We start from the raw sequence: 25,662 nt of genomic DNA, 5'->3' as shown, positions 1-25,662 counted from the left end.
GCTCTCCGTTTCATTACAACAATAACAGCCCTGCCACTTCTATAGCTTGTCACCCCCACTTCACAGATGAGGAAACTGAGACCCAGAGAGGTTAAGACACCTGCCAAAAGTCACACAGCCAGTAGGAGGTAGAGCCAGAATGTGGACCCAGGCCACCTGCCTCCATATTCTGTGCTTTCCTCTGTCTACCTATCTGTCATCCATCTCAACGCCCCAGAAACTATGAACAGAGTTGAGACCTTTGGATTTCAGAAATTTCCAAATAGCTGAAGATATACATTATTCTTTTTCAATGACCCAAATGCTGTTTTTAACCTTTGAAATGGAAATCTCTCCAAGATATTTCATCTGTTTCCTGCCATCTTCAACACAGTAAGCCACATGTGATTTAACCTTTGAAAGTGTGGTCATTTCAATGGTTTCCAGCCCATGGAGGACACACAAAGGAAATAGCTGCATTTGCTAGAATTGTGTAAGAACCAAGGTTCTGATCAGACGCTAGTGGAAACTAAACATGAGCTCAAAAGTGAAGGCTGTAAGGCACCGACATAGGCTGATATGTGGCTTTTACAGCCAGAACCAACTGTCGTGGTTCTCTGGGAAGGGCAAGGCTGCCAGATAACTCAATCCTGGAGCAAAGAGCTCGTTCTGCAGTCTCTCTGCTCTGCAGTCTCTCTGCTCTGCAGTCTCTCTGCTGTTTCCTTCCTCTCCATTCCCCTCCCCCTTTCCTCTTTCCTCCCTCCAGAGACTCCTCTGACCACCAAGGCCACCCTCTAAGCTGCTGACCTCCGTGGTCCTTGGTTCCTGCCCTGCACCACCTGCCCACTCCCTGGACGGCTGTCTCCTGGGCAAACTGCCAGCTGACGGCGCATTCAGAACCGGCGCAAGCGTGCTCCCTCACCCACTTCCAGGGGTCCCCAGTACTGGATCCCTCCAAGTTCTGGTGGCCTGCCCCTCTAGCCCATCCCCTCCAGCCATGTGTATTTTCACTGGTTCATGCACTGTGAATTGTCCCTTTGATTGTCCCCAGCTAGATGTGAGTCCCCTTGGGGCAGGAACCAGCTTGCAGGCCTAACCTAAGCTGCCCTTCCTCCAGGACCCCCACCCACGTACTCCCCACACTTCTCCCTTCTAGGGCTCCAAGTCCACACTCCATACTCTGCTGTCTGAGTCTCTTTCTCTTTTATGTCTGGGAGGTTTTCTCTCCAGCTAGATAGAATGCTCTCTAGGGACGGGGGCATTTGCCCTCTCCTGTGCTCCTGTCCACCCACCCCAGGCCCCCAGTACCTGCCTTCCCTCTTCCTCCCCTCGCCATTCTTCAGGCTACCCTCTCCACTCCACACTATGCTGACACCTGCCTTGAACTTGGGGCCTGCGCTCCAAGTTCAAGTTCTGCAAGCTGCTTTATGTGAATGCTATGCCTGTTCTCTTTAAAGAGAAAAGGAGCCTTTGAGGGCAAGACCAGTAGGCTTAGTCCCATTGGCATGGTCTGTGCTGAGCCCCACAGGGACAGCTCTCCCAGCCCCAGCCCAGCCCAGCCCCCTGCCCCTCACGCCTCAACAGGGAGACTATGAATTGTCTTTCTCCAACTGCCGTGGAGCCCTCCCTGCACACCCTCATTCACAGATTACAGAGCATCCAGATGGCCTAACCGGCAGAGCTTGGGAGATCAGCCTGGTCCAACCCAGCCTTCTGAGAAATGGTGAAACGGAGCTCCAGAGATAGGCAATGACTCCCCCTGACCACAGAGCAGCCCCTGGCAGAGCCAGGGACGGAGCCAACCCTAAGAGTAACCGTGGCACGTCTGTGGGGCAGGCTACCTCTGGGGATTCAAGCATCTGCTGGCTGTCAGGTTCGGCTCAAAGATAAGGAGCTGGAAAGAGGATCCCCCAGCAACCAGTGTGTCCTAGTATTTCAGTGGCATTAGAGGGGGGAAGTGACCATAACATAAGGAGGCCAACCACGAGCATGGGGAACGCAGCTTGCTTTGTCATCCGGGCCTCATGTGGACGTGGCTGTGGTCGGGCTCCGTCCACCCTGCTTGTCTCACCCCCATGCCCAGGCTCACCTCGTGCCTTTGCCACACCCTTGCCCTAACCCCTCCCCATGCCCTGTTCCCCAGGGTGGCTCATTCTGTGCATGGCAGTCAGGGAAAATGGGGACAAACGTGGGAGATGCCTCAGCCCAGAGACCGCAGTGGCGACTGGCCACACAGCGTCTGGTGTCGGGAGCCGGGCACGGTGGTGGGGAACTGAAGCTGCTCAGAGATGGAGAGGAGATATGAGGAGCTCAGAGGCAGACACACGTGTGCTATGGGGGGCAGCACAGGGAGCAGGTGGAGGGCCTGAGTGGTAGGGGCTGTCACGTGTTGGTCAGAGCAGTGTGTGTGTGTGTGTGTGTGTGTGCGTGTGCGTGCACCTGTGCAGCAGGGTTTAGAGTCCCCTGGGCCCACAGACCAGAGTGATGCAGAGCCCTCTCTATAAGATGAGGGTGGGTCAGCCTGAAGGCAGTGGAATGACAAAAGTAGTAGCGCCTATGGGTACAGCTCTTGGTTCTGGCCTGGGATAGGCGACACTGGGACTCCTGGACCCCATCCCTTGCAGTTCGGATCTGAGTGGTGTGGTGCTGAAAGGCTTGCACTGGCTGGGAGGAGAGCAACAGCAGGGCAGGCTCGAGGGCCACCGCCCAGTGAGGGGCCCCTATGGGAGGGGCAGGGCGGATGGACCACCCCTCACCCCTGCTTTACCGATGGTGAGCCCAGGTGTCACTCAGACATGGACAAGTGGCCCCACTGTGCAGGACACCAAAGCCCAGAGGGAGGCACGAGCGGGAAGTCGGACCCCAATGAGTTTGCTCCCAAGCCCAGGCTCTCAGCCGTCCAGGCTCTGGTGCCTGTTTGCATACTGCTGACCAAAGGAATTTGGACCAGCAAACCGGGGGTCCTTCCCAGGTCTAACCTATAGCCCACAGCTCTGGGATAGTCTGCAGCGGGGGCTCTGTGCCAGCCATTTGGAGACCAGTGGAACCCCCTGGCCATGTGGGCTACTGGGACAGTATGGTGGCTTCACTGGCAGGGTGCCCCTTTCCATGGGGGTGGGGAGGACAGGACTTTGTTAGCATTCCTTCCCCGTCAAACTGAGCTCTCTCGGGTGGGCTTGTTCACCTAGCTCTTCTAGGTCCCTGGGCTCTGGGATGGGAAAACACTGGGGGTCTTCATGAGGCCCAGCCTCCCTGGGCCCACTGGCCTCACCTGGCCCACCTTGTTCACACCAGGGCCTCTGGATGTGGCTTCCGGGGTCTTCTTCTTGCCTTAGGCCTGCACTGGAGCATTCACACCCCCTCACCTCCTGTGAACTCCTGCCCTGCGAGCTCTGCCTGTCTCTCTCGGTCACCCAGAGGCCACAACTTCTGTCCATCATGAACTGGTCTCCCTACTCCCCCCACATTCAGCCATGAGCATTCCTACTTTTTTCCTTCCTTTCCACTGGGGGAAGGGGGACTCTTGGACCCCAAGTCATCCAGGGCCCCATCTTCCTACCCTCCCACCACTGGAGTTGGCAGAGCTGCCCACGAGACACCTCCATGCTTGGCTTGGAGAGCGCCACAGCTCACAGTCCTGCCATCTCCCTCCCGCTCAACACAGCACACAAATATGGTCATCTTTCCAACAAAACACCCAGCCAAAGGCCCAGGAGAGCAGCCTCTTTGGGGAGAGAAGGGGGCAGGGAGGGGCCTGGGAGCCCGGCTCGCAGACTCACCTTCTCTCTGTTGCTGTGGGATCATTGGAGGTGGCTGAGGAAAGGCCTGGCTTATCTGACCATAGGCAGCAGGGTAGGCGGCTGCTGGAGGACCAACAAGAAGAGGCAAGAGCGAGGGATGATGACAGTGACACGGAGAGAGACAGGGTGAGAGGCAGGAAGAAAGAGAAATTTCAGTGTTGAGCAGTAAAAGCGGACCAGCCAACAAGTGCATTCAGCTCAGCCACTTAAGATAAAGCCAGCTATCAGTAGTAATGGCGAAGCGGCACAGTGAAGAGAAGTGTGCGTGTGTACGGCTGTGTGCGTGCTGCCCAGCCCAGGGGAGGGCGGGAGGGCCTTGGGCTTTACAGTGGCTAATCCCCTTCCCCCCCAGGGCTGCCTCTTCTCGCCCCTCCCTTTTCCTACCTCTGGTTGCCTATCCTCCCTTGTTCCCTGTCACCCTTGCGTATGCCGGGGAATGGAGGGGAGGCGAGAGGTTGAAGCCACTTCCCTTCCGGGATCTCTCCTTCCTTCAAACCCAGGTATCTAGCTTCCTGGGCCAGTGACTGTGGACTGCAGTGGGCAGCACCCCCGCTCCGGCCTCATACCCCGTGCTGCTGTGTAGCTTGGTGCTCCTGGACCAACTGGCCATGGCAGCCCCGTGGGGAGGGAAATCTGGCGTCAAAGATGAGTAACTGCACCACAAGCTCAAAGCTTCAGCCTGGCTCACCAAGCTGTCCACCCACCACCCACCACTGTCACAATGGGTAAACTCCGCCTGAATGCTAGGGGGCCTGCACAGAGGGAGGCAGCCTGGAGTCGGGGTCTCTGGCAGTGGAGCCCTCCCACCTTCCACCAAAGACCCCCACCACTCCCTCCCTCTACCCCCTCCCACACAGTGCTGAGCCCAGGCCTGGGGTGGGGACAGGCCTTGGTGCCACGGCAGGAGTGGGGACGCGCGGATACTAACGACCTGCATACTGCTGCACTCCAGCGTAGGCCTGCTGCAGGGGGTCCGCGGCGGTGGGGCTCTGTGCTGCAGGGGAGCCAAGGGAGCAGAGGTCAGTGACACCCACCCAAGCCAGCCCCTCCCCTGCAATGCCCATGGAGATGACACTGGCTGCATCGCCCTCCCCAGCCACTATGGTGTCTGCCTTGGGGCAGGTCATCTGAGACAGGAACCCTGAGTGCCTGGACCCTGTTGGGGCTGTCTTCCCCAGTCCAGGGCCCTGAATAGGGTGAAGGTTGCCCACCCTGGCTGGGGGATGCAAGCTTCAGGGGCCTGGGGTGGGGTGAGATGGGTGGTTCACGCAGAAGGCTGGGAAGGGCTAGGAAGGAGATGCCAGAGGAGGCTCGGCCATGAGTGGCTTCATCGGGACACATAAGGGACCCAGCCCCAGAGAAGAGCTGTGGGAAAGCAGGGAATGGGGTGAGATGCTGTTAGCAGGGTAGTCCCATCCTCATTTATCCCCAGCAGAAGTCAGGGGCACACCCCAGCTGGGTGAAACAAAGGGCACAGGAGGCCTCACCATGCCACTCTGTCCTCCTGGGCCACCCCATCTGCTCAGAGGGACCCCCTCATTTGTTCTTAGGGAGTTTGCGTAAGACATGGAGGCTTCCCTCAGCAAGGACTGGCCACACGAACGAGGTCTTCCCCATGGGCTCGGAGAGGAGTGGTGCCCACAGAAATGGAAGAACTAGCAGACCAACGATCTTCCTCCCACCCAAATTCGTGAGTCTAGGATATCTACTGCCCAGTGCGAGGAGAGAACGGTTGTGCTGTTGCTTTGGAAAGCAACTTGGGGCAGCTGGATGTGGGAGCATGGTTTACTTGCTGCCTCTGCTGTGTCTACAGAAGCTGTAGGCAAAAGCCTGGTGCGTGGGCCAATGGTGGGTACTGCCTTTGGTGACCATGGCTAGGGATGACTGACGTGGTTGTGGGCGGGCCTTGGAGGGCCATGGAGGTGGATGGGGACAGATCCAGCTGCCAGCTGCACTGTATTTAGGGCAAACTGTATAATACAAGGAGGTGGAAAGAAAACCATCTGGGCTTATTGGCCCGGCGACCTAGGCCAGTCAAGCTAAGTGGTGGTGCCAGACGTTGGGGCCTGTAAACCAGGAAGAATTCCTAAAGTTCCCTTTTGAGCTCTTGTTGCTGAACTTCAGTAATATCCCACTAGAACAACAGCACCTGGGCCTCAAGGTAACCAAGGGAAATCCTCGGGCAGAGAGCCTTAGAGACAGTGCAGATGGCAGCAGGGAAGCTGGGCCAGAGCACTGCCCAGAGGGGGAGCAGAAGATGGGTCAGCATGGAGGCCCTTTCCTGACCCTGTCCTATCCCTACCCCTCTGTTTCCCTCACAGTGGAGACTGGAGCCAGGAGCTCCCAGGACCGAGGGGGTAGCAGTGTTTGGTGGGCTGGGTCTCCTTCCTCCTGCTGCTCCCTCTCCCTGACCCCTGTACCAGCCTCAGCTTTCTGGACAGAGTCGTGTCCAGCTCGTCCTCTTGGTCTCCCAGGCTGCCCAACCACACACTGCCTTTAGGCAAATTAGAAAAAGGTGTCTCTTTTTCTGGGCACAGTTTGGTGCCTTCTGTAAAATAAAACCTGCACAACCTACAGGAGAGCCCCCACCCTCTGCACGGTGCCAGGATCACAGCAAGTGCTCAGCAAATCCTGTGACACAGGGAAGGAACGCATGGTCCTTCACAGTTATGAGCCACCCCTTCAAGGGTGTGACGTGGTAGTAAAGGCCACACCATGTGCTTCCAACATGATTTCGATGAGCAACAGGAGGAAGGGAGCAGAGAAGCTACCTGGGGCTAAGAAGTGGAGAAAAGCATTTCCGAGACCCCTTTCTACTCTGCTTAATGACCTCATTAGTAACTGCCAGCGAGTGAACATTTTGAAGGATCTCGCTCATTACAGCAGCTCCAAACTCTGCATTTAAAAATGGTAAATTAATTTTTTTAATGTACTACTTCTCTCCTTTCCTTCCTTCCATCCCTCCCTCCTGTTCTGGCAGGGAATTGTTTATGGGATGTGGCAGATTGTTACAAATGGGGGAGAGAAACATCTCCCAATCCCACGAGGAAAATAGCTCACAGATGCTGGTGGGGGTGGGGAAGGAACAGGTTTGTCAAAATCCAGAGCTCCAGATGGGCTTGTGGGCATGGAGGAGGGGGAAATGAAACCACCCAGATGTGCTGGGGACTGTATCTCCCAGCCCATGAGCCTGAGGCAAGAGGAGCCCAGGAACCTGAGACTGGTAGGCTCTCTCCCACCTCCAGCCTGCCAAGCCCCTGCCCTGCCTCCCTTGCCAGCTAGGAGTCTTCACCCTGAAACAACACTCCAGACTCTCTGCACCCGGCTGCTTCTTTCTCTTGGCTTCTCTAGTCTCTTCTCTATGCACTGAGGGGTGAGTTGAGGGGCAAGCACTGGAACATGATCAAGGACAACTGCAAGTTCAAAGTCAGGACATTCTCCTCTTTTTCTCTAGCACAGTGACCTTGTATTCTGCTGCTGCTGGAACTTTTATGTGCTCTGGCTATCTGGGCCTCATTCCAGACACTGAAATCAGAAGTTCTGGGCTTCTGTGGTTTTACATAGCCCCCCAGTGGATTCCGATGGGCAACCCGAGTGTGAAGCGCTCCTCTGCCCCCGACTGCTGAGTCACACCAGGCTGACCTCTTCCGCCCTAGTGGGGCCAGCCTCCTCACCTCCCCCACCCCTGCCAGGCCGGCCCCGCCTGCCTCTGGGGCTCCAGGACAGCCGCTCCACAGGATGTGCTTCCTGTTCATCCTCTCCTCCCCAATTCCTACCCATCTGTTAAAGCCCAATCTGAGCCTCCTGTCGGGGCAGCTGTGTTGGGCTTCTTCAGCCTATAGCGCTCTCCCTTCATCTGAATCCTTTAGCACCTCAAGTTGGAAAACATTCACTCTTATCAGACTCCATTTTGCTTATTGTTTCCACATTCCGTAGATGTATATTGTGCTCTTAGCTGGACTCTGCCCTCCTTCTGGGGCCCCCCTTTCATCCAGCAAAGACTGGGTACTTGTGGGGTCTCTGTAACCCCGTCATCTGACCTCTAGGAAGGACAGCACTCGTACCTGATACATCGCCCCTTGCTAGTTTCCTCTAGGGCTTCAGGCCCAGCTTTCCTGCTCTGTCAGTTCATCCTCAAGACCAGAGACAGGAGCTGCTCTAACTTAACTGTACATTCACACCATGGGAGAAGTGCTAAGTTTGAGAGGAACAAAGATAATCAGGACCGGCCTCCGGGATCTTCCTGGGTGCCAAAATTCATGGAAGCAGGAGCTGGGAGCTGTCCGAGGTGCTGATCCTCCGTCTGAAATGCTGGCCGGGGTTTTGAGGGCACCAAGGGACCGAAATGGTATGTACTGGTCAGAATGTCGATCTATACATATCCCCCAAAAGTCTCTTCCCAAAAGAGTCTCTTCCTACTTAACACTAAATATAATTATTCTTTAAGCTTCTATCCCCTTTCTTATTACCGTATTTCCCTGAAAATAAGACCGGGTCTTATATTAATTTTTGCTCCAAAAGACGTATTAGGGTTTATTTTCAGGGGATAGCTTATTTTTCATGTACAACAATCCACATTTATTCATTTATGCATGTACAAAAATCTACATTTATTCAAATACAGTCATGTCATCTTCTTCTGGAACATCGTCATAACTCTCCAAACTCCGAATTCCGGCTTGAATTTCTTGCGACTCCATTTCCTGTAGAACCATTGGCCCCAATCTCTCATGTCCAGCAATAGAGCTCTCCTTAAATGAGCACGTCTTGTCCATGTAGCCCGCTCGTAGTGCACTGGCAACACAGCTGTCAGTGATCTTATCCCATGAATTCTTCACCCAAGTCACGACCTCTTGCAGGCTAGGCTTCACAAAGTTTCCACACTGATTTCTTTCCATTCTATTTTCAATGTAGTCATTGATTTCCATGTGCAAATGGTCCTTGAATGGCTTGTTTATTGCAATATCAAGAGTCTGGAGGTAGGCAGTCATTCCTGCGGGAATCACTATTTGATCTATTCTTCTCTCTGCGAGGAAGTTCTTCATGTCTTTACTGCAGTGAGTGCTGGCTGAATCCCAGACTAGCAGACCTCTTTGGCCACCTCGCAAAACCAGTGGCAGCATTAAATCGACCCACTTCCTTATAACTGCTTGTGTGCACCAGGCTTTTTCGGTTTCAAGAACATAAATGCCTGAAACACGTTCAACATTATCTTTCTTGCCCTTCGTGATGATTAGAGGTGGGGCTTTCTTTCCATCCAGATGAATTGCCAAAATACAGGTAACACGTCCACTTTGGTAACCAGTGGAGGGAGTGTAGATTGACGAGGCACCCCTCTGATCAACTGTCGTTTGAGATCCTTGGCCCATAAACACTGCAGTTTCATCCATAGCAATCATGTTGGAGAATTGATATTTAGAAAAGTCGATGCCATCAACAAAGGACTTGAATGCAAGTGCACGTTTAATAACTTCAGTATCTTCCAGCTTGAACAGTGTTGTCGATCTTAGAGACAGTTCATATCGCTGAAGGAAGCCATCCAGCCAGTGTTGTGATGCTTTGAATTCTTCTGGGGAGATTTCTAACTGTGGTGCCATTGCAAGGGCAAATGCTTGAATATCAGCCCTGCGCACAACCAAAGCCTTTGCTTTCCTGTCAGCAATCCATTCACAGATGATGTCTTCCAGCTCAGGAAACAATGGTTGCCGACCTGATCCACACTTGCGCTTCTTAGCATTTCCCTCATCCACCTGTTGACTGAGGTTATCGTACTCTGCTCGCCATTTACGGACCATTCGGAGATCCAACTTCTTCTCTTTGCAGAAAGCTGTAAGATTCTTACCCCGGGAATCCTCCACAATTCTTTTCTTGTACTCGACGGAATAGCTCTTTCTTTTTGCACTCATCTTGTCTGGGGGTCAAAATATTATTCCCTTTAAATCTACCATTAAATCAAGTGTTAACTGAAGACTTACGAGACAGGAGTGGCAACAAAAATGATGACAATTAAGAATGATGGTCCACACAAAAGCGACGAAAAATTGCAGGCACCAAAATTCAGAAAACATTTCTTTATTTCACACGAGTGCATTAAGTACATCTGTTACAACACACAACGTATTGAATTATGAAGATTCATATTAGACACAACCACGTCGATTCATTATCAAGTGCACATGTTATTCGTGCCTTGTGTCTGTGCTCCGATTGGTCATTCGGCAATAAGTCTTGAGTTCATCTGTTTACATAGGCGTTTACCTCTCATCCAAAGGTGCCTGCTTGGGTATTTACAAATACTTAATTATCATTTATTTTAAGTATTAAAGTCAATAATATTATGTATTTATATTTACTTATATATTAATATTATTATTTTATAATTTAATACATCCGTCGTGTGTTGCAACGGACGTACTAAATGCATCCATCAGGCTGACAATCTTACCTGGGGCTTATTTTATATTACGAGCATCCTGAAAAATCATGCTAGGGCTCATTTTCTGGTTAGGTCTTATTTTCAGGGAAATACGGTATGGGTCAAATTCACTGTCAATTAATTTGCAGTGACTAGCCTTTCTACCTGGTTGTACAATTACATCTATTCACTTTTCCCCCCTGAAGGAGCCCCAGGAATGTGTTTTTTTTCTCAACTTTCAGACTGACACATCCCCAAGGATGGGAATTTGGTCTCTCCCATCAAAGGCTTCCTGAGGGAAGGCAGGAGGTCTGGTTCTCCCTGATTACATTTTGGGGTTCCACCAAGGAACTGAGAGAGGGCAGGAGCCACACCGTCCCTGTTACAACAGCAAGGGCAAGGAAAGAGTGGACAAGGAGTGTGCAGCATGGGTAAGGAAGACCTGCCAGATGTGCTTACCTGGGTACGGATGGATGCCATTCGCAAACACAGCTTCTGCAGCAGGTTGCCCATTGGCCTGTGGGGGAAGGCCAGTGAAGCCATTCACCCCAATGGGGGACGGGATGCTAGGCACGGCTGGTGCAGTGATGCCCGGAGGGGTGCTGCCACCTGATTCCAGAGGTGGAGAGGGGTGGAGGAAGAGAGGAGGCAAGCAGAACAAAGGTGAGGAAGGCCAACCCATGGAGTTGCACCTCCTGGCTCCAAGGGCCTGAGGATAGACTTAGACACCAACTCAATCCTATCTGTGAATCATCCCTTGGATCATCTCCCGGCAAGAAGTGATTCCACTCATCTCAACTGTATCCATCCTTCAAGACAGGATGTCCAAATCCCACCTACCCCATGAAGACTTCCCTGACCACTGACCACTCCGCCTTGGAACTGCAGCACACAGACCACCCTCAGTACTCTTGACTACTTGGTCTTCCTTTAGACTTTTTCAGTGGTTCTTGCTCATCGCAGCTAAGTCGGGATGGGCTGGTCCTTGTTTAGTCACCAGCGGGCTTCTAAATTGCTAACTCTTCTCTCTTGTCTGGATCACTGAGGGGATGATCTGCCTCCCCAGGAAGGAACTTTGCTTCTTGGGTTGAAAAGGTCTTAATTCTGGAGTTCCCCTGCAATGAGGGAGGGAGGACTTGGCAGAATCCAGACTCAGCCCTATCCATACACTAAGCAGACACGTTGGCCTCCTCCAAGTGCAGTCATGGTGACACTCATTGTGGTGAGGGTAAAGTTGGAGTCAGGTGACAATACCCTATGCCCTCCCTATGCCATGTGGGTAGAACCCAAGGTGTAGCTGGCAAGGTGATTGTACTGAGGCCACAGAGGCTGGAAAGGGCCTTCTTCTTCACGTAGGAAGCAGAGTCTCTCAGTGGACAAGGAGCTGAGTCTGGCCTGGGCTTAGAAGTAGCCCTAACTTGGGGATGAGAACTATGGGGTAATGCTCAAATTGGGCCTAGAGATGGCACAGTCTTCTATGGCTTTTGTCTGGGCAAAGAATAGATCCTGGGTGTCAGGAAGGCTGCTGTTATGACTTGGGTGCAGAGAGCCAAGGAAACTTGGGGAATGAGAGCCTGGGGTATTAGGCAAGACCTTGGAACTAGAAAAGGTTTTTCTCAACTTTGACACTATTGATATTTGTTGACAGACATTTCCTTGTTGTGGGGGAGGGGGCTGTCCTATGCATTGTTGGATATTTAGCAGCATCCTCAGCCTCTACCGACTAGATTACAGTAGCATTTCCCTCCCCAAGTTCTGACAACCAAAAATGTCTCAGGACATTGCCAAATATTGGGGCGGGGGAAGCACCAAATCTCCCCAGTTGAGAGTCACTGAACTTGATAATAACCAAGATCCAATTAAAAGCATGCTTTATGAACAGGGCTGTTTTCAACCCTAACCACCCCCCCTTTTAATAACTCTGTGGTTCTCTCTTGCTTGTTGTGTAGTTGTCTTGGAGAAAGCCAGTGATTCTATGTTGGGTTAAAGGGAAATTAAAAATGGGCTTCTTCTGTGCTTGGGCCAGGCAACAAACTAGGCCACAGAATGGGCAGGACTCCTCCCTCAGACCTCAAAGGGAGATGTATTCATGTCAATTTCTTTCTAAAACATCTCAAGTGAAATTTGCATCACCCTGAAATCATATCACAAACTGCATGGGACTCACATCCCATCTTTCTTTGGATCCCCAGGGATTAGAACATTTTTGAGACAAACTGCCAGAGGATAAGGTGTGCTTGGGCGCAGATGCCATGAGCTCTCGCCACAGAATGGTCCATTGGTAGCCAAAATTGGCCAAACAGAAGGTCCAGGCCTGGATCCAGCTGCTCTCCTGCTAGGTTGGGCCCTGTGTTGGTACCTGCTGGCTCACCTGAGGTTGGGGTCATGGGCGCGGCCGCCAAGCCATTCATGTTGAGGGCTGCCATCTGCTGCATCTGGGCGGCGGCGAAGGCAGCCATGGGGTTCAGGTAGCCACCCTGCGCGACTGATGCCATTAGTGCCGCTTGCTGCTGCATCAGCTGGGGCAGAGTGAGTGGAAAAAATATCATGCGCTTCCAGGGGGGCAGCCCTCCCCACCAGGGGGCTCAGCTCCTGGACATGAGCTCCCAGGGAGCTGAGATACATCTCCCCATCCCAACCCCCAAAGAACCCCAGGATGTTTCCCCCATTCCTGTCCTAGTTCTCAACGGCTATTAACACCACCTCCTAAGAGGTAGCTATTCAAAAGTGATGGTAGAATCTTGGGGACCCTGAAGTGTTATAAAGGGTAGGGGAAGAGCACTGGCTCCAAGGCTCATCAGCCTCGTGATAGCCTGTCATTCATGGAGATGTGACACTCGAAGCTCTAGAGACATGTTGGATGAGCCTCTGTACAATTAACTTAGCATGGATTTCTGTCCAAATGTTCTCACAAAGGTGAGTGGGGACTGGGGCCTTTGTTGAAACTAGCCAAATTTGGACATTGCTGAAGGAGTGAGGTGAGCTTGCATTTTTAGAACCAAAACGCTGGCCTAACTCAGTGCCACCAATGTGGGGGTGGTGGCTACAAGTCTGGGAGGCAGACTTAGAGCAGGCCCCTATATGAAAGAAAGTTGGTGGGTGAGAAGCCTGAGGTGAGGCCTGGGGGGACTGCAGAGGACACATGGGTGTGAGGGGCTTTGGGGATCCTCCAGGACCTCTGCCAGGAGTGAGCAGAGGCCTGAGGGCACCCTTCCATGAAGGGGAGCCAGGATGGGGTGGTGGCAACCAAACACCTGAACCTCTCTCCCCTTTTGCAATTGGTGCTGCCTAGGATTTGGCTCTAAGCAGAGTTAGCTGGAGAACCGCTGCCCCCCACACACACGTCTGGACCCCCACTTACTGCTTGTGCGTAGGCGCCGTAGGCCCCGAACGGGATGGCCATGGGGTTGAACATGCCCATCTGGCCAGCCATCTGCTGCATTCGCCGCATCGTGCGCTCCTTGTCAGTGTCGGCGAACTTGACCACCAGACTGGATGAGGCTCCCTGCAGCCGGGACTGCACGTGAGGCCCACCTGCCCTAGGCGCCTCTGCTCCCAGGCTCCCAGCTGTCCAGCTGTCTGTGCCCCTGGCCTAGGCCCACCCTCTCCTCTCCGCGGAGTACTAGTGGTGGGGGGAGGGGGGGATGACCGAGACCACTGCTAAACCAGGATTTTGGGGTCTTAACTCGACTGCGGACGTTTTCTATCTGGGTGACCGCGGGCCAGTTCCTTAACATCTATGGGCCTCAGTGTCCTTGTCTGAGAAATGGGGATAACGGTAATGCCTTCCTGTTTCATGGGAGGCTGTGAGCACCGCACGCGTTTGACACGGTATGGACAGAGCGCAAGGGAGGGCAGGGCCCTGATGGTGAGCTGGGATGGGCGTGGGTGTCGGTTCTGCCGTCGTCCCCGTCCCCGCCCCAACCAGGGGTGGCCTCACTCACCGGCATGGTCTGGCTGCCGTGCAGCGCGTTGATGGCTGCCTGCGCCTCGGCATGGGAGGAGTACTTCACAAAGGCACACCCTGGGTGGACAGGAGAGGCTGAGCCAGGGCCGGAGGGCCCAGAGGGAGGCCAGAGAAGTGCAAGGGCTGAGAGGTGGGGCACGGGAAGGGCCGAGGGGACCGGGCGCATCCCAGAAGAAAGTAGAACGCGTGAGACACAAAGACCGAGAGAAAAAGAGAGACACCGAGAAACACAGAGACAGAGAAAGACCTGGAAGGGCCGGAGATTTAAAAGTACCCTTAAGTCTCCTCGTCCCTTTCTGGACTTGGATTGCGATCTTTCCTTACCCCCAGACCCGACCGCCTCGTCCTTTCCAAGCATCCCTTCCCGGCTTGCGCGTCCGGGCCAGCTCCGGGCGGCTCTGGACTCCGCCATCAGGCAGGCGCGAGGCCGGAGGGCCCACCCCGCCCACTCCCTCGCCCCGCCCACTTCCTCGCCCCGCCCCCACTCACCCTTGCTGTTGCCGTCCGGCCCGCGCAGGATGGTACACTCCTCGATGTTCCCGAAAGCCTCGAAGAGGCGGCGCACGTCGTCCTCAGACTGCTGCTTGTTGAGCATGCCCACGAAGAGTTTTCTATCTTCTGGAACAAAATTAGGAGATGCTTACCCGGGCCAGGGGCCGGGCGGCGCGGGGGCAGGCCCCGGGGGGGCAGGGGGAACAGGGCACGGCCGGGAGAGAAGAATATGGGGGAGAGGGGGAAGCTGCGCAGAAGCCAGGGCAGGGGCTCAGAGCCGGAGCGGGAGGTGGGTAGGCAGGAGAGGGCGGGGCGGGAGTGGGCATAGCTAGACCCGGAGGGTCGACGAAGGGAGGGGGTTGGGGGGAGACGGAGGTTATAGTCAGAGGTGGAGATGAGGGAGGAGGGTTTGGATCAAGCAGGATCTAGATTGCAGCGACTCTGCCCCCTCCTGCCTAAAGGAAAGGCGGCACAGTGAGGGAGCAAGGCCACTGCCCTGGCCGTTCACCTAGGGCACATGGGTCATTCATGCAGCCCTGTGATCCCTCTTCCCTCCTCTTAGGTACAGACTGTATTCCTCAGTCACCTTCACTCACAGATGCCAAAATTAACTCACAACAGACAAGTCTGCCACGGGGCCTTTGCATATGCTGTTCCCTCTGCCTGGCACGCCCTCCACTCACAAGGCTGATTTTCTTCTAGGTCTCAGTTTAAATATTACTTCCTCATCAAGTTTCCTCCTTCCACTTCTCCTTTATTGTCTGTCTCAGTCCCTCACTCTCAGGGCCTGAATTTCAAAGGACAATTATTACTGCTTTGCCTGTGTAGTTGGTTTCTGTCTAGCTCCCTGCGATCGCCCCCACCCATCCTCCATATATGCTCTACTCCCTGGGGAAGAAACCAGCCCTCTATAGGAACAACAGTATCTGTCACATAATAGGCCTCAGGACATAGTAGGCCCTCAGGACAGTAGGCTCTCATTCAGTATAGAATGAATGAATGCTCTATGCCATTCCCAGGGACACATCTCCTTTCTGTCTCACACGTTTTTATCTCCATCTGGTGCCCCTTCCTTGGTCTGGGCCTTCATATTTGTTAATGCTACAAAACTCAGCCCTGCACACTTTTGGGGAGCCTGCTTCTGAAGACTGGGCTCCCTTAGCAGCTTTCCCCACACTTGTGTGAGTACCAAGTGGTTTGTTAACATAACTCAGCTGTGTGCTTAGGGTGACAGAGATCACACTGGGTTGTGTGGCTCTGTACCAACTTAGGACCTCAAAAAGATTTCCTACCCTACAAGCTTATTTTAGTGTGACAACATGCCTCCCATTGAGAGGTGGGGTCTACGTTCCATCCCCTTGGATCTGGGCAGGGCTTGTGACTGGTCCCTATCAAGAACGGTAGAAGTGATGCCAGGTGACTTCCAAAGCTTCCAAAGCTAGGTCATAAAAGGGATCAGGTTCCACTCAGTTCTCTCTTTTGAGGATGCTTGCCCTGTGGAAACCAGCCACCATGCTGTGAAGAACACCTAACTGACCCACGCTATAGTGCACACAGAAAGGAGCCCAGGCCCCCAGCTGCCAGCCAACATAACCACCACACGTGGACGTGAATGAGTCCTCAGATGATTCCAGACCCCAGCTTTTGCGTCTTCCCGCTGAGGCCCAGACATCCTGGTGCAGAGACAGGCCTTCCATGCTGTGTCCTGTCTAAATTTCTGACCCACAGAATCCGTGAGCATAATTAACAGTTGTATTATACCCCTCACTTTGGGGCTAAACTCTTATGTAGCTATCGTAGCTGGAACAGGGGCCTTGTGGTGACAGCACTCCCCAGGCACTCACTAGATGTTTGTTGACGACTGAAAGACTGGCACACACGGGCACACACAGCCAAGGCTGCAGGAATGTACAACCCCTAAAGCTGCAATCGGCCATGTGTTTATGGTTTTCTCTGAAGGCAAGGGCACTCTGGGACTATGTCCCTCTCTATTCAGAGCATTTGGCACCTCCTGCTCCCCTCACCCACACTGCCGAGAAACTTCACATAGAGCTGAGGGGCTGTCTTGGTATGTGGAGCAAAGCAGAGGAAAACTCCAGGCCGCCACACTTCTTCACAAGCCACCCCAGAGTTCTGCTCTTCAGGAAGCCCTAATGGCTGCCCTCCTGGTACCCCTCAGCCCAGAGCACTCAGCTCTGGGCAAGTTCTTAGTGATGAGGCAACCCTGGGTCCCAACTGCTTCCATACCCTGTAGGGCATCACTGCCAGTTCCTTTAACAGTTCTAGGGCAGAGCACACAAGCCTGGATCTCCACCACTGGTGGGCTTCAGCCGAAGCTCTGGGCAGGGAACCCTGGCCCCACCACCAGCCCCAGCCTGGGCTACTCCATGGCTTCTTGGGCCATGGCAGGGCTGGGTACACCCCTACCTTATCTGCAGGGCTCACCAACTCCAAGCTGGGAAACGAAGAGAAAGGGAGAGAGTAGAAGGGGTATCGATGAGGAGGGATAGCAGGAGACAGAGTTAGGAGCATAGAGGGAGGAAAAAGAATTAGAAACACACGAAGAGCAGAGAGAAGATACCAGGCAGGAGAGGAGAGCAGGTGGGAGGGCTTATGTGTAACTCCCAGAAGCAGCAACAACACTTTACATGAAGTAAACCGGGAGCTTTAAAAGACTTCAGTGGAGTAATTGAAACTTCACTCCAGGCCCGGAACAGTGCTTTCCCCACCCCCATCGCTTTTGAAAGGCTCTGAATTAATGGGATTTCTGGAAAGACAAAGAAGTGAAAAAAACCACCCCTTGCTAATCCCAGGCCCTCAGCTTAAAAATTCTTCTCCCTGGGAAGGAAAAGGAAGGGAAGAGAAGGCCCCTCCTCTGCCTGAGCCTCATTTAAATGCTGGGACCTCAGCTCTGCACCCTTTCTCCTGACATCTGAATATATTCCTTTATAATCATTATGACAGCTTTCTGATTGCATTAAAATTCATCCACGTATGCCTTTCTATCCAGCCACCTCCCTTTTGCCAGGTTTTTATTATTATTATTATTATTTTCTAATTCCTTTTTCCCCTCCCCTGAAATCTCCCTTTACTTCTCAGTTTGCACTGCTCAATTTTCTGTTCTAGACCTGAGCTCTTCCTTCTTGAAAACTTTCCGAGCATGCAGGGGGCCAGGCTCCCCCTCTTCCTGCCTGTCTGGATTTCCCCAGGGAAACTACAACTAGACTTACCTTCTGGAAGTTTGCAAGAAAGCAAAGAAACTTGGCTCCAGACTCACTTCCTCCAAGGGTTTTTGGATGACCCCACCCAATGCAAAGGTTGGTTTGTGACTAGAATCCTCAAACGTGCTTAATTTGTGCCCTCTTCATTTCCAGTTGGCTTTTGTTACTGGGTGAGTGATTCTAAGTCTTGTCTTTCAGACCAGGGGCTGGAAGGACTCTTGAGTCCAAGGGTAGTTCTCCTTCTTCCATATCAGGCCCTCTGGCTCAGACTCCAGCACCCCTGTACTCCAGTTGTATAACTGCTCCCACCTTGGTTTTTAGGTCTATAAAATGGGAATAACTAGGCCCACCTCATGTGGTGGATGCTAGGCTTCCAGGAGATGTGCAGGGACAGAGCCAGGCCAGCAGTAATGGCCCCAATTACTTGGGGTTCTCCATCCAGGAGGAAGAGGAAATGGAGGGCTGCTCTTCCTTGGTTTGCCCTGTCCTGATTTGAGGAAAAGGCAGAGGTCATACAGGATCTGCCCCTGTATAGTCAGGATCCACATCTGGGGAGAGCACTTGAAGTAACAGGTGGGACCAGACTCAGGCTTTGCCTGACCAGCTGAGATGGACAACCTTCTCCTGTCCCTTCACCCCCTGTGCCTTCCTCCTGTTCTGGCCACGTTCCAGAGACACCATCCCTAAGCTGTGTCAGATGACCAAGGGCACCAATTGGCTGGTGTCTTGGATCTGGTGCCAACCTAGTGAGAATCTCAGAGAATGACTCAGTTTCCCCAGTCAGTTCCCACACTCTCCATTATCGACACAGACCTCTACCTCCAGGGACAGGCTGAGCAACCCCTGAGCAGGCCCCGCCCACAGCCCATCTACCTGAGTGAGACAGGGCCCCTGGGCTATAGTAAAGCTCTGTGCTCTCACTCCCTCCATGAGCCCTCTGCCTGAGCTGGTTGTTGGGGTTGAGAAGATATTCAGGTATGTGCTGCTGGAACTGGACCATGCAGGCCACCTTGAAGGGAGGTGAGGCCAGGAAAGATCTCAGAGCCAGGGTGGAAATGGGTTGAAGATGACCCGGGGGGCGAGGTCACTGAGGCCGCATGGGGCCCAGACATGTGGTGAGCAAGAGGAGGCTGGCCGGAAGACCTGTATCTTCCTCTCAGCACAGCTGAGCTTAGGGCATGGGGTTGCATTATGCTCACCTTCCAGCTCCCAGGGCTGAGCCCAGTGGCTGGCACAGGAAGGCACTGGCTGTCAGGCTCTTGCCTTCAACAATGATTTGCTGAGCACCTTCTCTGTGCCAGACACTGTTCCAAGCATTGCTTCTAAAGCAGTAAACAAGAAAGATGCGTCTGCTCACTGGAGCTGACATCCAGATGGGGAGATAGGCCAGCAGGGCTACCTCACGCGGCTCCCAGAACCAGAGTGCCCTCCTCAGGGGGAACAAGGCCACATGTCAGAGCTGGGCAGGACCCCAGAAAACACCAAGGGCTCCACCCACCTTTTTTAGATGAGGAACTTGGGGCAGAGAGGGAGCTCCAGGATACACATGTGGGGTTCAGACTAAACCCAGTCCCTTAGGGTCTCTGGAGTTCCCAATACTATGACCCTCCACTGCTGCCTTCCTGTTCCTTTAAAATGTGAGCGCCTGTGTTTGGGAGGCTAAGGGAGCACCTTAAGTTCTGGGGAGCCTGAACCTAGAGAGGGCAACTCAGCTCTCTGTGCCCAGATGTCCTGCCACCACGGCTGGCAAGTGTGCACAATCTGTACTCCCCCAGCCCCCCACCAAGGAGCTCTGTGTGGGAAGCCAATAAAATAACGGATTAGAAAAGTACCCAGTTCTGTCAGACAGAGGTGCTTACAACCATCTCAGGAGGGACCGGACCAGACCTCCTGCCATCCCTCTTGGGTCCACCCTCTGGTCACACCTTCAGCAGGTATTGATTGAGCATTTACTGTGTGCCTGGGATTTGGCTGAACAGAGTCTTGGGAGCCCTTCTGAGTCTCCTGTTTTGGGCGAGTTCCTCTTCCAATGGGTGTGTGTGTGAGGGGCTGGGGGGGAGGGGGAGGGGGCGGTGCATGCTTCTCAGATCCCTGGAGAATCCTTGTCCCCAGAGCCTCTGCCACGGAATCCTCCCCTCCCTTCCCATGAGAGAGTTCAGCCGGGCCTGGTTGTCACATGCAATAGCTGTGGACCACAGGCCAGAGGGGCCCATTGGGGGAGGGGGACATGGCTATATCCTGAGGGCTTTCAGGAGGAGGTGGGCTGTTGTTACATCCAGAGGACAGGTGCAGGGGGCTCCAGGCCCACAACAGAATTTGAACGCAATCTGAGAGGTAGAAGGGCCTTCTTTAGCTGATCTTTCCAGCTGCTCCCCAGCGGCCCCTGCCTGTGGTGGGGCTTGCAAGAAGGGGGTCCTGTGGAAGTTTGACTTTGCTTTTCCAGCTGCCTCTTGCCTGCTGCCTCTCCCACCAACATACACATCTCCCATTCCTCTGGCCTCCAGATTGTTATTTTCCCAGAAGCACAACCGTACTGTGAGCTTCAGCTTTCCCAGCCTCTAAAAAGCACTGAGTGACACCTCTGGGGAAGCCAGAGGCACTTATGACAAGGCAGTGGGATCTAGTTGCCAGAGTCTCAGGCTTTCTACACTCCCTCCCTGCGGAGATGGATTCCTGTGCTCACTCATGCAGGCTGTCAGGGCAGAATGGGACTCTGGCTGATGGATTTGCATTTTAAAAGGAGAACCCAGAAAACAGAGAAGAAAGGCGCCCGTGGCATGTTTAGGACAGGCCCGTAAGAGGAAATCTTCAGGCGGTGCACCCCCAGATGGGCAGGGAGCATCTTGCTGGCTGCCCAGGGTGAGAGGACCCCTCAGGGAGGAGGAGGTTGGTGGCAGCAGTGCCACTTGGTTTGCCGAATGCCAGCGCCCTAGAGCTAATGCTCAAATTCCGGTTTAATTTTCAAAATTTGATTCGCTCATTACCATCGGCATTAAACAATATTTCCTGCTTAAGGATAGACGGCTGCTGGGGCACTGTGGACAAGGGCTCAGATGGCTAATGCCTTTTATTGCCACAATAGACTTTTACTGTTCTCTCCCCTCCAGCTGCTGAGGGCGGGTTTGTGGGGGGACCTGACCTGGGGAGAATCCAGGAGGCCAGGGCCAGAATGAGGAATAAATGGCTTTGAGGGCTGTGACTTCTCTCCTGCTCTCGAGCTATTGGTCCTGCAGCGGACAGGATAGGCTCAGAGCCCAGAGCCCCAGCGCCCGATGCACCTGCCTGCCTCTCAGCTGTTGGCAGAGCCTGGAGCCCTGAGGGCCGTCCCTTGAGGGCCCTCAGGTGTCTCTTAGGCTGTAGCCCCAGGGAACATCCCAGGGTGCCACATGGATCCAGGGACCATCTGCTCTCCCTAGAGATGGCCTCAGTGTCCCAGGGCCCACGGGCAGTGAGTCTGAGCGGAGAGGACCTGTACCTTCTCCCTGACTTCACATTGGATCAGGGAGAACCTTCAATCAAAGGGGATGAGAAACACCGACGGGACAGGAGGAGCTAGGTGGGTGTCATCTTCCCAATAGTAACTGCGGCTGTTTGTCAAATCCTGGTTAGCCGTGCAGCCTTGGGTAAATCATGTACCTTCCCTGGGCCTCCGTTTCCTCATCTGTACAAGGAGAGACTAATCTCACAGCCCGATACGCCTGTTGGGGGTTTAAATGAGTTGAGGTACGTGAGGTTTTTCACACAGGGCCTGGCACTGAGTAAATGTTTAAGAAACTCTCTTGTCGCGCTGGTTACAGCTATTCCTACTGTTCACCCAGCTGATGGATGGGGACGCCCAGCCCACCCTCCACCCCCACCCCCCAGGGTGTGAAGAGGACACATTGAACTGAGCAAAGTCATGCTTTTCCCAGGCTAGCCTGAGAAGCCAGGCTTCGCTTTGCACCCCACTGACCAAATGGCAGCATTTTGGGGACCACTGAGACGTCCCCCAGTCTCCTCCAGGAGGTCGACCTGGATAGACCCAAAACAACAGACTAAATTTGTCCTGAAGTTACTGAGCCCCACTATGTGCCCTTTCCACGAATTCTCCTGATCCAGACCCGTCCAGCACCCACGGCTCCTAAGGGACCAGGAGGGATCACACCGATTTTCTGAATCTGAATCTGTGCCATTTTCCACGTTGCTGACTCCCCCACCCCTAGTCTGGAGGCCTCCTTTGCCTCCTCCTGGCCCTGCCTCATTCCCCAGGTGGGCAGCACACAGTCAGACCTGCCTTTCAAGTAGGGGAGCAGTGGACAGGGCCGGGGTTCCACATGCCGCTCTTCTCATGCCTGGGAACCCAACCACTCCCTCTCCAGTTGGTTCGGGCATGTTCCAGCAATGCCATCCCACCAGGGTGAGGGGCCTGGGTTTGTATCTCTCTGCAGCTGTGTGACCGGGTCAGCTCCCCTCAGAGACCCAGTCCTTTCGCTGGGATGTGGGTCACAGGCCAGGCCTAGGAGAGTTCTCAGCGTGAACTGAACTCGTGAGTAGAGGAGCGATGTCCCCACTTTGTCTCCACAACACACACTGCGTCAGAGCCAGAGCCAGAGCCAGGGTTGCAGCTGGGCGGGAGCTGCCTCAGGAGGATAAAAGCCTTCCTGCCGGGGAAGAAGGCTGAAGGAGACATCAAACCAGATCAAAGGCTGCTGGGGATGGGGTGGCATGTGGGGGCTGAGATGGGGCTCCCCCTCCACTAGAGATGCAAATGAGGATCCTTAACTGGATCTGGCCCCCCCAGGAGGTGGTGCCAGGCCTTGATCTGCAGAGCTCCCTCCAGACAGTTTCTGTTTGATGTTGGGGGTGGGGGGAGGCAGTAGACTGGAGAACACATGCCTGGTAGACTAGATGTGTTCTCCCCCCACCCCATTTGCATTCCTTCAGCCAGCTCTGCCTTCCCGAGGCTTCAGGATCAGGCCCGGGCCATGAGAGTCACCTCCTCACTGTCTCCTGTGACCCACCCAGGACCCCGCTCTCTTCTCTTTTCACACAGCCAGAAGGGGCCGTTAAATCCAAAGCAGATCTTGTCTGTCTACTGCTCAAACCCCGCAGTGGCTCCCAGCTCACTGCGAAAAAGTCCAAGACTTCTAGTGACTTGTAAGGGGCCACGCAGGCACCCCACACCCCATTTCTCCCCTGATCTCTCCATCCCTCTGCTCCAGACACATAGGTCTCCCTGCTGTCTCAAGAACGTTCCATGCACAATCCTGCCCCAGGGCGTTTGCACTTGCTGTTCCTCTTCTTGTCTCAGAGATCATGTCCTAGACATCTGCAGGGCACTGAACTCCAAGAATCTTCAGAAACTAGGAAAGGAATGTCTCCTGGAGATGAGTGGGCATCAGCCATGATGCAGGGAGAGAGCCTGGAGTGATGAGCTCTGTGGGCATGGCGGAGGCATGGAGAGGGGTCTAAAAGGCTTGGACTGGGCCCTAAAGGATGAAGGGCAGGGTTTTCCAGGTAGAAAAGGCAAGAGGCTGGCATCCTAGGTCAGGGACCAGCATGTGCAAAGCAGGGAGTGTGAAAAGGCATGTGGTATGAGGCATACACACACACACACACACACACACACACACACACCTTTCTTCTTTTCTGTTCTCCCACCCACCATACTCTAAACACTTCCCTCAAGGCCCAAGGCCTGGACCCTCACCTCTTACCACTGGAAATTTGTCCTGGGACTGAGACCTTGGGTCCAGGCTCCTCACCTGTGCCCATTCTCTCTGCCCACGATGTCTTCCCTCAGCTCAGCCGAGCTCCCCAATTCACATCACCAGCCTACCCTGTCTCAGTGTCACCCCAGTCCCTTCATGACAACAGCTAATGGGACCCAACTCCCACATCATAGAACCTCTGCCCCCAGACAGCACTGGTCAGACCAACTCCCTCCCCAGGGCTCTGTGACACCCCTGCCCATGGCTGCAGCTCTGATTTGTTTATTCCAGGAAGTGGTTATAACAGCAGCAACATAAAATCATCATGGTTCTCATTTATGGAACACTTACTAGGACTAGGCACTGAGATAACACTTTACAGGTATAGTGGGTATTTTATTATTTCCACTGTACAGATGAACAAACTGAGGCACAAAGAAGTTAAATGCCTTGCCCAAGAATACACACCGTGTCATTGGTGAAGCCAGGGCTCACACCCGGTGGCCTGACCTCTTATGTCACCTTCCTTCTTGGTGGAAGATGGAGCTACCTGGATCTCTCACTCTCTCTCTCTTCTCTCTCCACTCCTCCAGTTCAGCACAGAGGGCTAGTAACCTAGTAACCTCATTGCTCTGCAAGGACAAGGGCTTTTGATCAGAGCTCAGAAGGGAGAATGGCAGGGAGAATAGCTGGGGCACACACGGCCCCCTGTGGATTCCTGATTGCCCAGAGATCCTAGGTGTGCCTCACAGGCCCTCCCTGTCTCGCTCATGCCTCTGGCTAAAGCCTGGCTGTCTTTTATTATTATTATTATTATTATTATTATTATTATTATCATCGGGGACTATTGGGGAACAGTGTTTCTCCAGGGTCCATCAGTGCCAAGTCGTTGGACTTCAATCTAGTTGTGGAGGGCGCAGTCCACTGGCCCATGTGGGAATCGAACCGGCAACCCCGTTGTTCAGAACTTGCATTCTAACCAACTGAGCCATCTGGCAGCCCCAAACCTGGCTGTCTTGAAGTCCTCTGGCTGACGAAGGCAGTAAACTCTTTCCTGATGAGTCCCCCGGCTTTCTGCTCCCCAGGGTCGAGGCTGCAAGGTCCTCTGTCCTCACCACACCAGAAATCAGACATGCTGGTAGAATCCTCTCTAACTATAGTCCACGATCCTGCATCCTCCTGCTGGTTGGCCCAGAGCGCAGGGGTTGCTCTGTGCCCTCAGGGGCTTGCAGCAGTTTGAGGAACAGGACTAGAACTTGGGGACTGTCACCCTGCCTGGGAGCCATGAATGGCCTCTGTACCCTCATCTCTTGCACTCTGCAGGCATGGGCGCCCTGAACTGTGCAAAAGCTGAGCCCTGGAGGCTCAGTATGGGTGAGGGGTGCAGTGGCCACACCCACACCTCTTGCTGCCTCCCTTTCTGGCCCTCTGACCCTGCACCGGACACTCATGCTGGTCAGTCTGTGCCGGGCCTCCCAGCAGAAGCCTGGGACACAGTGTGGCTCTAGTAGACATCACCTTTTGCTGGGGCGGGGGTGCTCAGCCATCTCTCCAGGTAACTGATTATACATTAGATCTGCTACATTATGCTTAGCAGGCGCACGACAGACGGCCCAGAGTTCTGTGGGGCCTTCCAGCAGCTGAACCCTGTTGCCTAATGGGGTTTCCGCTGGCGTCTGGTGCACGCTCCAGCATTCCACCCATCACAGGATAATTTATAGTATAATGGACACTTTTTTCCGTTATATTATGTGGGAGCATAAATTATGGCCAGTTTGTCCTCGGCTCTCAAGGAGACAGACAAAGCAGGGTTTTATTCTAGCAAGGAGAGGAGGTTTCTACAGGGGACAGGTAAGGGTAGGGGGGTCCATGGCAGGGTAGGGATGGGGGCGATAGGAGGAGAGACCAAGGAATGCCATTAAGCACATCTCATTGACAGGGCAGAGAATATAATCAAGGTGGCCACAGATACAGGAGAAGTAAAAGACCCACTCAGAGCTGCTTATCTCTATTAACCGTGGATCGAGGGCGTGTTAGCTGAGAGGAAAACCTGCACGGTTGTGGCTGTAAGGATACACGCGCCTATAGGCAACCCAGC

At 53.7% G+C, this 25,662-nt stretch overlaps 1 protein-coding gene across 50 annotated transcripts in view; it reads right to left on the bottom strand.

Moving 5' to 3' along the window:
- Positions 1-25,662, bottom strand: part of CELF4 (CUGBP Elav-like family member 4) — a 297,226-nt gene that overhangs the window by 15,369 nt on the left and 256,195 nt on the right. For 9 of the 50 annotated variants that reach the window (XR_012498763.1, XM_074340048.1, XM_074340054.1 and 6 more), the window contains exons 4-10: positions 14,651-14,776; positions 14,139-14,218; positions 13,556-13,699; positions 12,566-12,713; positions 10,654-10,803; positions 4,708-4,773; positions 3,759-3,842 (exon numbers count right to left, since the gene is read on the bottom strand). Coding sequence is in view for 49 of the 50 variants with exons in the window: in XM_074340048.1 (XP_074196149.1) it covers positions 3,759-3,842; positions 4,708-4,773; positions 10,654-10,803; positions 12,566-12,713; positions 13,556-13,699; positions 14,139-14,218; positions 14,651-14,776 (798 nt within the window). In the remaining variant the exon portion in view is untranslated. Of the gene's footprint in view, positions 1-3,758; positions 3,843-4,707; positions 4,774-10,653; positions 10,804-12,565; positions 12,714-13,555; positions 13,700-14,138; positions 14,219-14,650; positions 14,780-25,662 lie in introns of all 50 variants that reach the window. The other 41 variants (XM_074340058.1, XM_074340047.1, XM_074340063.1 and 38 more) reach the window with 7 other exon arrangements.

This window comes from Rhinolophus sinicus, linkage group LG09, assembly GCF_036562045.2.
Source record: "Rhinolophus sinicus isolate RSC01 linkage group LG09, ASM3656204v1, whole genome shotgun sequence".
NCBI lineage: Eukaryota > Metazoa > Chordata > Mammalia > Chiroptera > Rhinolophidae > Rhinolophus > Rhinolophus sinicus.
Note: the sequence above shows the minus strand (reverse complement) of the source record. Positions and strands in the feature narration are given on the sequence as shown.